Here is a 16,608-nt window from a genome sequence, read left to right as displayed (position 1 = left end):
GCACGGAGTGGTTTTAGTGCAAGTGGAGGAGTTACTACTGCCTTACAAAATCTCTGGTTGAGAGATATGTGGATAGTGGTCCGGCAGGACCCAGACTTCTGGTAAGCAGCTGCATGATCGGTGGAGGATTCACGTCTGGTGTATTAACTATAATATTTCTGGAATCTTCACGGGTGTCTTTACTCAACATATGGACTTACAACTCATTTCCAAAAATTAGTTTTGGACTTTATGGACTTTATAACACTAATGTTGTTTTTATTCTAATCACTTTTGGAATTTTTTGTTTATTACTACTTATGTTGTTGATCACTGTATTTATACACATCTCTATTAGCAGGGTAGGTAACCCTGCTTTCCTGATTCCATTTGATTATCTATTCATAGATACAATGGTATTTATATTCACTTGTTTAATAGGAGTGCATATTTGGGTTTAGCGCAATTATTTTTCTTTCTTATTTGTTATTTTGTTTATACACAACCTAATTGCTGCTTATTAATCCCGATCTCTTACCTTAGCGCAGTTGTTTCCAACCATTTTCCTTTACTATTTGTATATACCTTCAATTGCAGCTTGGTTTGGTGATCTTCATAGGGTCACTATGGATATTTTTGACTTCCGCTCAAACAGGGTAGTCAATATAGTGGGGGTGTTTGATTCCACCCCAATACCCACCACTTCTGAAGTAAGTGGGCTCTTCATGAGATTGAAAAATCTCATGACAGCAGAAATACACACCCAGTGGGACGTAGTTTTTTTGGAGACTTATGTCAAAAGTGGGATGGTTCCTAGGAGCCTAAGGTGGGAGGTTAGTCCTCAGACAGATGAGTCTGATTTGATCGGTTGGGCCAAATATTTCAATGATGCTGGCACTTCCTTCTTGCGCTTTCTAGCGGAGAGGAAGAAAGACAAACTAATCAAGTTAGACTCTGAGATTAAATTGGTTAAGGAATCATTGATTCCTCATAAAAAGGAGGAGGAATATCAGGATTACTCCGCCAATCTCCAAAAAAATCTAGAAAAAGAGGATAAAGACCAAAAATTTAAGAAGAAAAAGAAATACAACCGCGACTTAGAGGATTATAAGTCAAGGTTGGTATTCAAATGGCAGAAAAAAATCGCTTTAGAAGCAGAGGATAGAGAGACAATGGATACAACTCCACAAATCTCCGGTGCCCCCCCAGTGCCCTTACAGCGCACATTGACCTCATCCAAAAAAGGGGATCAACCTAGCACCTCTGCACCTTCCCAAACTCAACAGAAATCTAGGGTTAAGGTTAAAAACGCCAAAAAAGATACGGCCCTGCCTCATACCCCCATCAGAGGTCGACAGAAATTAAGAAGCCAAAGATCAGAGTCCCAATTTCAACATTACAGGACTGACTCTCCAGTAGGTCGAGACCAGACAAACCTGTTTAGAAACTCTACCCAAAGGGAATTCAACCCTCAAAATAGGAGAGACGGTACTTATGATTTCAATATCCCAACACAGAATCGTTTCTTCCCTCTATCAGACACGATGGGGCCCTATGGGCTTGGACCGAGGGATGCACCATATAGTAACTGGGAAAGATTTTTCCCCCCCCCTGGTTTTGGGCCACTAGATAGGGGCTATGGGAACTTTAGACCAGAAAATATGCAAGGACCTCCTCCATCCCGCTCTCCCTACAATTGGGGTTTTCCCAGGAGCCATCACGGCCCAGTATGGCCTATAGAACCAAGAGAGGGACCAGAGGGGGGAGGAGAGCCCAAGCATCCAAAGAGAAGAAGAGTGTAGGTGTAGGCATCTACAACCTAAGCCAACAAACACTCACGGATTCTGAAAAAGCGTTGTTAGATAGGGGTTTGAAGTTTGCACCTCCGAGAAATCTGAGCAAATTTCAAACCTTTATGGATGTTCATAAGTTCTCTAGAAAATTGAGCATTAAAAGACATTTCTTAACGAATCCCATCGAGGAACGACCTCAGTGCGTTTCAAAATATAGGCATTCTAATCTATCCAATGCTTCCTTGTTTAATCCCGGGACCCTACCGGCTAGCATTAGGGTCTTTAGGGATGTTGTACTCAAGGACTTGGATAAGATGAAGATTAAGAAGGCTAGACTCAATAAAGCTCTTGAGACAGGACTAGATTCGTTGTGTTCCAACAAATCACTTGTCATTAGACCGGCAGATAAGGGAGGTGGCATCGTCGTCCTAGATAGATGCGATTATGATGCAGAGATGCATCGCATCGTGGACGATGATGCCACCTACACCCCTTTAAACCGTGACCCAGTCGTCAAGTACAAACGCGACCTGGAGGTCATAGTAGATCAGGGCCTCCAGAAAGGGATTTTAAACAAAAAGGAGAGTCTGTTCTTAGTGCCGGTGGCTCCACGTACACCGGTAATATATTATCTCCCGAAAATCCATAAGAATCAAACTTGCCCCCCGGGACGTCCCATTGTCAGTGGGATTGATTCCATCACGTCCCGGGTGGGCAAGTACATTGATTTTTATTTGCAGCCACTGGTGCGCAATATACCATCCTTTATTGGAGACACAAAACAGGTGATTAACCTGCTGTCGGGACTATCGCCTAGGGAGGGTGTATGGATGGTCACAGCAGATGTGACATCCCTCTACACCATAATTCCCCACGATCTAGGCCTCGGGGCTGTGAGATTCTATTTGACTAGGGACTCCACTCTAGCCTCAGAGCAGATCGAGTTCATCATGACCCTCCTCCAGTTTGCAGCGAGTCACAACTATTTCTGGTTCGATAACTGTTTTTTTCGCCAGGACCGAGGAGTGGCCATGGGGGCCAAATACGCCCCCAGCTTGGCAAATCTCTTCATGGCCAAGTGGGAGGAGGACGTCGTCGATGATTGCCGAAGGCCTGAGGTTACACTTTGGGTTAGGTATATCGACGACGTCCTCCTCCTATGGGATGGAGAGAGAGACGACTTAGATCTGTTCATGAATTCCCTCAATAATAACACCAGAGGCATCAGATTCACTTTCTCTGCAAGTCAGACTCTGGTTAATTTTTTGGACCTAAACATTGGCATAGTAGGAGGCAAGTTTGTCACCAGTACATTTTTTAAACCGACCGATAGGAACTCGTTCATACCTCTGGACAGTTGCCATTATGGTCCATGGTTGAAGGCAGTCCCTCAAGGACAGTATACCAGGATCAGACGCAACTGCACAGACGTTGAAGTTTTTGATACTCAGGCTGCTGTTTTATCAAAAAAGTTCCTTGAGAAGGGCTATGATCCACTGGTATTGGACCAGGCAGTACAATCTGCCCGTGATATGAACAGGGAATCCCTGCTAAAGGTTCAAACCAGACAAAAGAATAACACCTTTTCTCTGCCATTCATAACCACCTTTTCAGTACAACATCGAAATGTCAAGCATTTGATTAGGAAGCATTGGCATATATTACAGAGCGACCTTGTGCTTGCACCTGTGTTGCCAGAGAGACCATCCGTGATATTCCGAGGAGCCTCATCCTTGGGAGCCAGTGTGGCTCCAAGTGTACAGGATCCCCCCAAGGAAACACGAGTCTTCTGGCAAAATCTCACTGGTTATCACAGGTGTAAAAACTGCCAAGTGTGCTCCCTAAACAAATGCCAAGATCGCAAGATCTCTCAATTTTCCTCCACCAGTACTGGACTGACCCATGAAGTAAAACCATTTATCACCTGCTCCAGTAAAGGGGTGATTTATCTGCTTCAATGTCCATGCGGGTTGCAGTACGTGGGGAGGACTAAAAGAGAATTTAAAATCAGACTGAATGAGCATATAGCCAAAATAAGAAGTGGCTTTCCAAACCATTCGGTTTCGAGACATTATGACTCAGCTCACCATAGAAACCCAGAAGGAACTTTGTTTGTGGGCATTGACAAATATAAACCCAACTGGAGGGGAAGTTCTCTAATCAGAGAAATTTCTAAAACTGAAATGGCATGGATCCACAGGTTGAGGACATACCTCCCCTATGGCCTTAACGTGGACACCGACATCAATGCTTTTATAAATAATGCTTGATTTTCATTTTTTATGATACATTTTATACTTTTATTTTTTTCTCTGAAGATAACCAGATTATCTACACAAATGAGATAATTATGGACGCGATGCTGGACATAGATTTGAAAGCATTGGTGCCAGAGCCATACTGATCATAAATTATTCACTTTTAATTTATATAATTAATTTATTCCAGTTTGAGTTTCATTACTTAAACACCCCACACTAGGAGTGAAGTGTGTATGCACTGAGACCCAACCAAGCATTGGGGATCAATTCAGGGCGTCCTGGTCTTTGTGGTTTCCCACGTATTAAAATAAGATTCACTTTTATTTTATTTTTTAATTTATAAATATATATTTATAACCCTTTTGGTTAGGGTGGTTACACATGATAGATTTGATTAATTTTTATATAACAAACTTTTTCTATTTTTTCTATTTTTATTATTTATTTTTACTCATTCAGTGTGTCACTTACACAATATTAGACATTATTTCACTAATGGATTTTTTAAAAAAATTTATGTCTATATGGATTTAACATTATGTCAATCAGATAGGGGTTATACCCCTTTGGCTTTCAGATAGGCACCGACGCACTAAAAACATGTCCAGCACAGCTAGAACCAACTACCAACAGCTACACACCTCACGTGGTTAGGTTATTTTGCTATTGGTCTAGAGGGAGCGGAGATACTTGGACGTGTAGGGCCATCACGGTGAGCCGCTCTGTGGAGCGCAATCACTTGGATGGGCGCATGCGCGAAAGACTCATAGTGAGGTTTGGTTCATAACGTCACGCTGTAGCCTAGCACCTAACGTTCAATTTTAAATGTTTAATTTTATATGTAATGTGTATTAGTATATACAGCTCCTCGGTCGGGTGGTGGTCCAGATGTTGGTCAGTGGCGCGCATATTGCGATCGTGTGCCGCACTCGACATTCCACCATCTGACGTATTGAACTGTACTGTTAAACTTGGAGTAGTGACATCATAGTCCCGCCCCTTAGATGTTCCTACCATGCCTCGCTGCAGTGGATGTTACGCACGCCGTAAGTGTCCGCCCATTTGGGCGGCGTCACCGAGTAGCCTATGGGCAATGACTTCCGGGTGACTTGTGACCCGGATGCAGATCAATACACTTCCGGTATGCGTGAGAATCCCGGGACGAGGCCTGGTTAGTGAATTTGCTTTATTGATTAATTGAAATTGTATTCCTATATAAAGGGGTGGCGTCCCACGCCACTCGTACCCCGAGACGAAGTGATCTTGTCACGAAACGCGTCGGGTGGAGTGAGTGACGTGTGGACGCCATCCCCTTCATTTCTCCAAACGAGTGGCCTTCTTTTTGTTCCTGGATACGTCCGGCCGGCGTTACAGGCCAAATGCTGGTTTATTCAACTTAAATGTGAGTTGTATGTATATATGCTTACTGCTGTTTTTAAAATAAACTACACAGATTTATGCTATGTGGAGCTCTGTCTTGTTGTCTTCTATATCCCTCGTTGAGCACGGAGTGGTTTTAGTGCAAGTGGAGGAGTTACTACTGCCTTACAAAATCTCTGGTTGAGAGATATGTGGATAGTGGTCCGGCAGGACCCAGACTTCTGGTAAGCAGCTGCATGATCGGTGGAGGATTCACGTCTGGTGTATTAACTATAATATTTCTGGAATCTTCACGGGTGTCTTTACTCAACATATGGACTTACAACTCATTTCCAAAAATTAGTTTTGGACTTTATGGACTTTATAACACTAATGTTGTTTTTATTCTAATCACTTTTGGAATTTTTTGTTTATTACTACTTATGTTGTTGATCACTGTATTTATACACATCTCTATTAGCAGGGTAGGTAACCCTGCTTTCCTGATTCCATTTGATTATCTATTCATAGATACAATGGTATTTATATTCACTTGTTTAATAGGAGTGCATATTTGGGTTTAGCGCAATTATTTTTCTTTCTTTTATGTTGCAGGAGGTCTGTTGTTTCTGTAGAGGTCTATTGTTGTCAGGGGGATTTCTATTGTTATTGGGGGTCTATTGCTTCTGTGAGGGCTTTATGTTGTTGGGGGTGTCAACTGTTGCTGAGAGTGATCTACTGTCGAGGGAGGAGTCTATTATTGCTGGCTGCTGGGGAATCTATTGTTGTGGGTGGGGGTCTATTGCTGTTTGGGGGGGGATTTTGTTGCAAGGGGTCTACTGTTGTTTGGGGGGGGTCTATTATTAGTGGAAGAGTCTATTGTGGCTGGCTGCAGGGGTATCTATTGTTTCTGGGGGGTTATTTTGTTGTGGGGGTCCATTGCTTTTGGGGACAAGGGTGACTCAGAAGGAAGGAGTACTTGCACCTATTCTCTGAGAAAAAACACCCTGACTATGGGTAATAAGAAGCAACACCTCATCATACATGTATAGTAAAGTAAGTATCCCATAAGCCGCAGGCCCGCTGTGGTGTGGTATGTGAAAACCTCAGCTTGGGCTCCTACCAGGTCACTCCCCCAAATGTGTTTCGCTCCACCCCCTCTGAACTCAATCATGGGGATCTCATCAGACATGTTCATAAACTAGGCCAGTGTTTCTCAACTCCAGTCCTCGGGGCGCACCAACAGGTCATGTTTTCAGGATTTCCCTCAGATCAAACTGCTGTGGTAATTACTAAGGCAGTGAAACTGATAAAATCACCTGTGCACAAGAATGGAAAGCCTGAAAACATGACCTGTTGGTGCGCCCCGAGGACTGGAGTTGAGAAACACTGAACTAGGCGATGGCATCAATGAAATGAAAGTAGATCCCTATAAATATTTTCAGCTTAGTGATTAGCACTTCTGCCTTGTAGCACTGGGCTTCCTGGTTCAAATACCATCCAGAACACTACCTGCATGGAGTTTGCATGTTCTTCTCCCAATGCTTATGTGGCTTTCCTCTGACACTCCAAAGACAATGCTGGTAAGTGAATTGCCTTCTGTCTGGCCCTAGTATGAGTATGTATGGTCTTGCGATAGAGACTATGGACTGCAATCCCCTTGAGGACAGGGACTGATGTGAATGTACAACTGGTAAATACCTGTAATAATAGAGAAAATACTTATTAATGTCTTCTCCTAATTCCAGGTGGAATGTAAAGCCGTCATGGTGTTCTTCCATTATTGCGTCATGTCCAACTATTTCTGGCTCTTCATTGAAGGACTCTACCTCTTCACTCTGCTGGTGGAGACCTTCTTCCCAGAAAGACGATATTTCTACTGGTACACAATCATCGGATGGGGTAAGTCTTTCTCTATGGAAAAAAATGTTCTTTAACCATTTCAATACCAGGCATTTACCTTCCTGCCCAGGCCTGTCGCTGTTTAAATGACAATTGCGCGGTCATGCTACACTGTACCCAAACAGAATTTTTATCATTTTGTTCCCACAAATAGAGCTTTCTTTTGGTGGTATTTGATCACCTCTGCAATTTTTCCTTTTTGCTAAACAAATAAAAAAGGCCCAACATTTTGAAAAAATAAATAAAAAGTTTTTCTTTTGTTTCTGTTATAAAATGTTGTAAATAATTACGTTTTCTTCTTCACTGATGGGCACTGATAAGGCGGCACTGACGGGCACTGATAAGGTGGCACCAATGAGGTGGCACTGATGGGCACTGAAGATGGGCACTAATAGGTGGCACTGATGGGTGGCACTGATATGCAGCACTGATGGGCATTGATAGATGGCACTGATGGGCACTCATGGGTGGCACTGGTGGGCACTGATAGGCAAAACCTATGGGCACTGAAAGGCGGCACTGTTGGGTACTTATGGGTGGCACTGATATGTGGCACTGATGGGCACTGATATGCGGCACTGATGGGCATCACTGATGGCACTGATGGGCATCATTGATGGCACTGGCAGGCATTACTGATGTGCACTGAAATTGGGAAATTCCTTAGGGATGTAGTGTGGTAATTAAATACAAATACAAAAAAAAAACCTGACCTTCAAGTGGCGGAAGTATTGCCTTCTGAACACCTGGAAGCTGCGGCTCCGCCACCTCCCGCTGATCACTTTTCAGATGGGTGGTATAGACTGACGTCCATGTAAATGAGGACCTTGGGCTCTGCTGCTTTGCAAGGGGGTGTCAGCAAATCTGGACATGTTTACAGGAAGAGCGAGAAGAATGATGACCTCATTAGTCTGCTGCTTCTCCTTCATTGTCCAATCACAGACCCAGAGGCGACTCTAGGCTTTGTGAGGCCTTAGGCAAAACTTGACATGGGGCCCCCACTCACGCCCATGATGGGAAAAAATAATTCAAGGACAAGATCCTCTTCCCCTCAACCCTGCCCGGTGGTTGTGGGGGGTCTGCGGGCAGGGGGCTTATCAGAATCTGGAAGCCCCCTTTAACAAATTGGCCTCCAAATCCTGCTCCTTAATAACTAAGGGGCGGGGCCACCCGATGATGTCACCTGCTGGACCCGCCCCCTTGTGCCGTCATTGACTGAGGGCATGCTGGGTCATTAACGACACAAGGGGTGGTGTCACCGATATTCACTGGTTGTTAGTAGGGGTGCAACGGATCAAAAAACTCACAGTTCGGATCGTTCCTCGGATCAGGAGTCACGGATCGGATAATTTTTCGGATCGGCAAAAAAAAAAAAAATCTCCCCCACTGTAATATCCACATCTCCCCCACCCCCCCACCGACTATAGTACCCCCTCGGTGCAGACAACCCCCCTCCTCTCAGTACAGAGACCCCCCCTCCTCTCAGTACAGTGACCCCCCCCTCCTCTCAGTACAGTGACCCCCTCTCCTCTCAGTACAGAGACCCACCCCTCCAGGTAGTACCGACAGACACTCCCCCCCCCCTCGGGCAAGACACCCCCCCCCTTCTCAGGTAATACAGACACTCCCCGAGTGGTGTGTCCCACGAGTGCGGGCTCCTCCTTTGTGGGTGTAAACAGAGGAGGGCCGCCGCCGGGTGTACCAAGATGGCTGCGGCTCCGGAGCTAGGCTGAAGCCGCGGTCTTTCCTAATGTTATTCCTGCTGCTCCGGAGCTAGGCCGAAGCCGCGGTCTTTCCTAATGTTATTCCTGCTGCTCCGGAGCTAGGCCGAAGCCGCGGCCTTTCCTAGCATTATGGTCGCGGCTCCGGAGGTAGGCCGAAGCCGTGGCAATAACGTTAGGAAAGGCCGCGGCTTCGGCCTAGCTCCAGAGCCGCGGCCGTAACATTAGGAAAGGCCGCGGCTTCGGCCTAGCTCCGGAGCAGTGGCAAACCGCAGATCACAGTGTGTTCCGATCCGAAGGGGGTGACCCGTTCGGATCACGGATCAACTGTAAACGGTTGCACCCCTAGTTGTTAGGGACGCTGGCGGCCCCGCTCCTGAGTCAGGGCTCTTAACGCTGCCTGAGCACAGCAACGTTAAGGTAAGTTAGGCGGCCGCGAGGCCCCTGTGAGTGTGAGGCCTTAGGCGACCGCCTAATTAAAGAGCCGCCTCTGCACAGACCTGAGGGCAGGTTGGTGACCATGCTGTCATTCCAGTAAGGAAAAGTGAGGCCACCTACCTTCCTGGGCTGTCTTGTGTGTGTGTCATATGATTGGCTGACAAATGTCCCCAATCCATTGCAGTTCTGGTGTATTCATCGGTGTGCCCGGAGTTCAGCGTGAGCGTCGGCAGTCACTTAAAATTCTTCTCTTCTCAATTATCATCATCGCCCCAAGTTTGAAGAACGCAGCTCGCTGCTCCTCGGTACACGTTGAAGGATTTCACGTTAAGAACCCTTTAAATAATTCATCTGGTGGAGAGATTGTAGAGAGTGCAGCGCCGTATGACATAAATTTGCATTTTAATTACAAGCCTCGTATCAAGGCGCCGGGCTCCTGCCATGCTCGATTTCTGCCGCGGATCCGACTGCCGCTCCGGCTTTGTATTTTTCAAAGGAAAACGCCGCCGTTCCTGATTTTCCAGAAGCCGTGTTTCTTCATCCACTGGGGGCTCTTGTCATTGGATGACTTACAATTACTTTTTAATGCTGCTTTGACTTTCAGGTGTTGGGTGAAAGCATCTGTGTGCGTGAGGAGCTTTCATCCATTATTACTGTCTATCCTCCTTTATGGTGTCACTTCAAAGCTGAATATTTACCGAGAGCGCGATTAGCGCGGTATAATGACACCACATTTGTGAAATCACAATATCCAGACATACAAAGGCCCAGATTCACATACAAACGCCTATCTTTAGTCGGGCGTAGCGTATCTCAGATACACTACGCCGCCGTAACTTAGTGAGGCAGGTCCCGTATTCACAAAGAACTTGCGCCCCAAAGTTACGGCGGCGTAGTGTAACTGTGCCGGCGTAAGCCCGCATAATTCAAAGTAGGCTGGTGTGGGCGTGTTTTATGGTAATGAATAGTGACCCGACGTGATTGACGCATTTAACGAACGGCGCATGCGCCGTTCGTGAACGTATCCCAGTGCGCATGCTCAAAATGACGCCGCAAATAGTCAATGCTTTCGACGTTAACGTAAATTACGTCCAGCCCCGTTCACGGACGACTTACGCAAACAACGTAAAATACGACGCTGTTCGTACGTTTCCGACGTCCATACCTAACATGACTTACCCCTGCTTTATGAGGGGTAACTTTACGCCGGTGTATGTCTTACGTAAATGACGTATCTTGATACGCCGGGCGCACGTACGTTTGTGAATCGGCGTATCTATCTAATTTGCATATTCAATGCGGAAATCTACGGAAGCGCCACCTAGCGGCCAGCGTAAATATGCAACTAAGATACGACGACGTAACTGATTCAGCGTAAGCCGAATTTATGCGTAACTGATTCTAAGAATCAGGCGCATAGATACGACGGCTCTCATTCGGACTTACGACGGCGTACGCGGCGATACGCCGTCGTAAGTCCTTTGAGAATCTGGGCCAAATTGTTTCAGAGTAATGCCCCGTACACACAATCGGAATTTCCATCGGAGTTTACATAGAGAATATGTTCTATTTTCCTCAGATGAATGTGAATTTGGTCCGATCGTTTGTACGGGGCATAAGGTTTTCCTTCCAGATAAGGGTTTTCCCTTCTTTTCTATCTTCCCTTTTTCCTTCTTGTCTTCCTTCTTATTTTACTGTCTATCTTCTTTTATAATGTTGGTAGTTAGAAGAGTGCAATGCCACCGGGTCTGTGAAATACATACAGGAAATAAAATAAAATCCATCAATGCAAAATGTGTGTGGGGCCTTTCAGCGCTCTCATGCCGCGTACACACGATCATTTTTCGGGTTCTAAAAAATTACGTTTTTCAGGCTCTAGAAAAAACGACGTTTTTTTCAACTTGATCATTAAAACGGCCTTGCCTACACACGATCATGAAAAAAAAATTATCTAGCAAAGCGCGGTGACGTACAACACGTACAACGGCACTACCGTATAAAGGGGAAGTTCCATTCGCCTTGGGGCTGCTTTAGCTGATTCTGTGTTAGTAAAAGACGATTTGCGCTTTTCTGTCTGTTACAGCGTGATGAATGTGCTATCTCCATCACGAACGCTAGTTTTACCAGAACATCGCTCCCGTCTCATAACTTTCTTCTGAGCATGCGCGGATTTTTCACGTCGTTAAAGCCCACACACGACCATTTTTTACAACCCGAAAAACGACAAAAAAAACGTAGTGAAAAAATAGAGCATGTTCGAATTTTTTTTTTACCATTTTTTTAGAACCCGAAAAATGCTCTGAAGCCCACACACGATTGTTTTTAATGACATAAAAAAAACGTAATTTTTTAGAACCAGAAGAATGATCGTGTGTACGCGGCATAAGACTTTCCTTTCCTTTTCTTTCCTTTAAGTCCTTTTTATTCTCCTTCCTTTTCCTTTCCTTCCCTTCCCTTTCCTTTCCTTCCTTTTCCTTTCCTTTTCCCTTTCCTTTCCTTTCCTTCCTTTTCCTTTCCTTTTCCCTTTCCTTTCCTTTTGCTTTTCCTTTCCTTCCTTTTCCTTTATTTTCCTATTCCCTTTCCTTTCATTTTATCTTTCCTTTCATTATCCTTTTCCATTTCCTTTTCCTATTCCCTTTCCTTTTCCTATTCCCTTTACTTTTCCCTTTCCTTCCATTTCCTTTCCTTTTCCCTTTTCTTTTCCTTTCCTTTCCTCCCCTTTCCATTCCTTTTCCCTTTCCGTTTCCTTTCCCTTTTCTTCTTCCCTTTTCTTTCCTTTTCTTTCCCTTCCTTTACCTTTTCATTTTGTCTGTCCTTTGCTTTTCAGTTTTTTTTTCTTTCCTTTCCCTTTCCCTTTTCCTTTTGCCTTTATCTTTGCTTTCCAGTCTTTTTTTTTTTTCCTCCCTTTTCCTTTCATTGCCTTTCCTTTACCCTTTCCTTTCCTTTTGCTTTCCTTTCCTTTTGCTTTCCTTTCCTTTCCTTTTCCTTTTCCTTTTCCTTTCCTTCCCTCTCCTTTCCTTTCCATTCCTTTCCTTTTCCCTTTCACTTTCCTTTCCATTTTCTTTTTCCCTTTTTTTCCCTTTTTTTCCCTTTTTTTCCCTTTTTTTCCCTTTTTTTCCCTTTTCCTTTTCGTTCCTTTCCCTTTTCCTTTTGCCTTTCCTTTGCTTTCCAGTCCTCTTTATTTCCCCCCCTTTTCCTTTCATTTCCTCTCCCTTTCCTTTCCTTTCCTTTGCTTTCCCTTCTTTTAATTTCCTCTCCCTTTCCTTTCCTTTGCTTTCCTTTCATTTCCTTTCCTTTCCTTTAAAGGCCCCGATAGATCATTTGTGTGTGTTTTTTTTTTAAATAATATATTTTATATTACTATATAGTTGTTACTAATATTATTATTGTTGTTAATATTTTTAATATTTATTATAAATGCTTTAATTTTCCCTTCCTTTTCATGTCTTTTCCTATTCATTTTCCCTTTCCTTTCTTTCCTTTTCCCTTTCCTTTTACTTCCCTTTCCTTTTCCCTTTCCTTTCCCATTTCTTTTTATTTTTCCCTTTTCTTTCCTTTTCCATTCCTTTCCTTTTAATTTTCCGTTTGCCTTTACTTTGCTTTCCAGTCCTTTTCATTTCCCTCCTTTTCCTTTTTCCTTTTTCCTTTTCCCTTGCTTTCAAACATGATAAACTACCCAATTTTTGTAAAATCTAAAAGACGAAATTGCACCGAATAAATAAATACCCAACATGTCAAACCTTAAATTTGCGTGCACCCGTGAAATGGCTACAAACTTTAAAGGCCCCCTATAGGTCATTTGTGTGTTTTTTTAATAATATATTTTAGATTACTATATAGCTGTTACTATTATTATTATTGTTGTTAATATTATTATTATTTATATATTATATAATAATATTTTGACAGAAAATAATAAAGATTTTTTCCGCTGATTATTTTGACTAGTTGATTGAGATGCCCAAAACTTTCAGTATTTTTTCTATATATTTTATTCCTTTGATATCATTTTTTTTTTTTTGCTAAGGGCTGATATAACTTGTACTGTTTCCTTTTTCTCTAGGAACCCCACTTATATGTGTCACTATATGGGCTGTGCTGCGACTTCACTTTGATGACCAGGGGTGTGTAATATAAATATAGTTGTATGATTAATAACTACACACAATACATATTTCTGTATTTGACTGTAAATGGCGATTTATTTTTTATTTATTTTTTACCAATTCTCTTAGCTGTTGGGAAATGAACAACAATTTCGCCCTCTGGTGGGTCATTAAGGGTCCAGTCATTGCCTCTATTATGGTGAGTTAAATCTTAATTGTTTATATTTAATTTCAATTAATTTAGGTTGATTTATATTTATATTACTCCATTACGAACGCTAGTTTTATCAGAACGAGCGCTCCCGCCTCATAACTTGCTTCTGAGCATGTGCGGGTTTTTCACGTCGTTAAAGCCCACACACGACCATTTTTTACAACCTTAAAAAAAATAGAGCATGTTTGAAATTTTTAATGCCAATTTTTTAGATTGTGAAAAATTCTCTGGAGCCCACGCACGATCGTTTTTAATGACATAAAAAAAAAACTAAATTATTTAGAACCCGAAAAACGGTTGTGTGTATAAGGGTCTTAAAATGTATTACATCTAATACTTTACATTTCTCAACAGATCAACTTTGTGCTGTTTGTTGGCATAATAATCATTCTGGTGCAGAAGCTGCAGTCCCCAGACATAGGCGGCAATGAGTCCAGTATATATCTGTAAGTATATCCCCCCCTGTATCTCTTCTGACACCCAATGACCTGCTGTGATATGGATACTGAGTATTGATTGTTCTGGGCAACCCTAAATATATCATTCAAATTGTATATTACGATATATATAGATCTGATTCCTTACACCTATCATAGTGAACCAACAAAATATAACCAAGCATTCATGATCTCTTACTTTAACCACTTCTATACCAGACTGTAATGCCCGGTACACACGATCCGATTATCGGACGAATGATCGTCCGTTTTTTATTGTATGCTAATCTCACGTCGAATCTGACGAGTTTACTAAAGTCACGAAAATTCTCGTACGGTAGAATAAAAAAATCGGAAGTGATGTCATGTGTTGTAATGCATTTGTATTGCATTTTCGAACGACAGCTGTACTGATTAAACGAAAACCGTACGATCTGGCATCGTACGGAAAAAAAAAATTCCGTGCATGTCCGATAGGATAAAATCGGATGAACTGTCCTGATCGGCTCTCGGAAGCTCTGTACTAATGATCCGATTATTGTACGATCGTTTTCGAAGGCGGCATTTTTCGTACGATTTTCGGATCGTGTGTACGGGGCTTAATACTCGATTCATTGCCAGGCCGTTTTTCAGTGATGTGATACTATGACTAACAAGTACTCTGCCTCCAAATACATTTTAGATATATATATATATATATATATATATATATATATATATATATATATATAAATATTTAGACAGATTTTCCTTATTTATACCCACCTTGCTTATTTAATAACCACCATTTAAAAAAAAATTATAAAATAATAAAATACACAACTCCCACTCCACCTTTTTAAAGCATATGAGAGCAAGTTAAGTTTAAAAATTCCAACTTTATTAGTGTAATTATTGTTTGATGTTTTAACATATGTGTAATGCAGTTTGGAAACCATTGTCTCCCCCCTCTCTTAAATATAATTCATTAGAATAATATACTATTAAATAAAGCTATACATACAGGGCTAGATTCACATACCTTTAGGCGGGTGCAGAGTATCTCCTATACGCTACGCCGCCGTAACTTTGAGAGGCGAGTATGGTATTCTCAAAGATTTTGCCGCGGAAGTTGCGGCGACGTAGCGTATTAGGACCGGCGTAAGCCCGCCTAATTCAAATGTTGAAGCTGTGGGCGTGTTTTATGTATATTAAGTGTGACCCCACGTAAATGAAGTTTCGATCGAACGGCGCATGTGCCGTCCGTGGACGTATCCTAGTGCGCATGCTCCAAATGACGTCGGCAAATCGTCAATGCTTTTGACGTGAACGTTAATTACGGCCAGCCCTATTCACGGACGAGTTACGCAAACGATGTAAAATTTTAAAAATTTGACGCGGTTCCGACGTCCATACTTAACATTGGCTGCTCCATCTTTTTGGTGGTTTATCTTTACGCCTGAAAACCCCTTATGTAAACGGCGCCTATTCACGAACGTACGCCCGGCCGTCGCAGTAAAGATACTGCGACGGCCGGGCGTACGTTCGTGAATAGGCGTATCTAGCTGATTTACATATTCTAGGCGTAAATCACCATACACGCCCCTAGCGGCCAGCGTAAATATGCAGTTAACATACAATGGCGTAGGAGACTTACACCGGCCGTATCTTAGCAACATTTAAGCGTATCTCAGTTTGAGCATACGCTTAAAGTTGCGACGGCGCGGATTCGGAGTTACGACGGCGTATCTACTGATACGCCTGTCGTAAGTCTACCTGAATCTGGCCCACAGTGTGTGTATATATATATATATATATATATATATATATATATACACAGTTTATATGCATACTATTAAATAAATATAATATACTATTAAATAAAGTTATATATATTGGGCCAGATTCAGATACAAGATACGACGGCGTATCTCCTGATACGCCGTCGTATCTCTAAATGCGGGAGGTCGTATCTATGCGCCTGATTCATAGAATCAGGTTTCGCATAGATATCCCTAAGATCCGCCAGGTGTAAGTGTCTTACACCGTCGTATCTTTGGCTGCATTTTCTGGCTGGCCGCTAGGTGGCGCTTCCGTATGTTTACGCGAGAAATATGCAAATTAGTATTTACGCCGATTCAGAAACGAACAACCGCCCGGCGCTTTTTTTTTTTACGTCGTTTGCGTTCGTCTTTTTCCGGCGTAAAGTTACCCCTGCTATATGAGGGGTATGTGCGGCGTATCCTATGTTAAGTATGGCCGTCGTTCCCGCGTCGAATTTTGAAAATTTTACGTAGTTTGTGTAAGTCGTTCGCGAATAGGGCTGGACGTCATTTACGTTCACGTCGATTCCAATACGTCCTTGTGGCCTACTTTGACGCAATGCACACTGGGATATTTTACGGACGGTGTTCAAAAA

At 42.9% G+C, this 16,608-nt stretch overlaps 1 protein-coding gene across 4 annotated transcripts in view; it reads left to right on the top strand.

The window, feature by feature from the left end:
* The window catches only part of ADCYAP1R1 (ADCYAP receptor type I), a 282,065-nt gene that overhangs the window by 244,057 nt on the left and 21,400 nt on the right, over nt 1–16,608 (top strand). For all 4 annotated transcript variants that reach the window (XM_040352224.1, XM_040352226.1, XM_040352225.1 and 1 more), the window contains exons 10-13: nt 7,141–7,294; nt 13,517–13,577; nt 13,689–13,758; nt 14,128–14,219. In XM_040352224.1, the coding sequence (XP_040208158.1) occupies nt 7,141–7,294; nt 13,517–13,577; nt 13,689–13,758; nt 14,128–14,219 (377 nt within the window). The remainder of the gene's footprint in view (nt 1–7,140; nt 7,295–13,516; nt 13,578–13,688; nt 13,759–14,127; nt 14,220–16,608) is intronic.

Source organism: Rana temporaria, chromosome 5 (assembly GCF_905171775.1).
Source record: "Rana temporaria chromosome 5, aRanTem1.1, whole genome shotgun sequence".
In the NCBI taxonomy this organism is placed as follows: Eukaryota; Metazoa; Chordata; class Amphibia; order Anura; family Ranidae; genus Rana; species Rana temporaria.
This window is presented reverse-complemented; position numbering and strand designations above follow the sequence as displayed.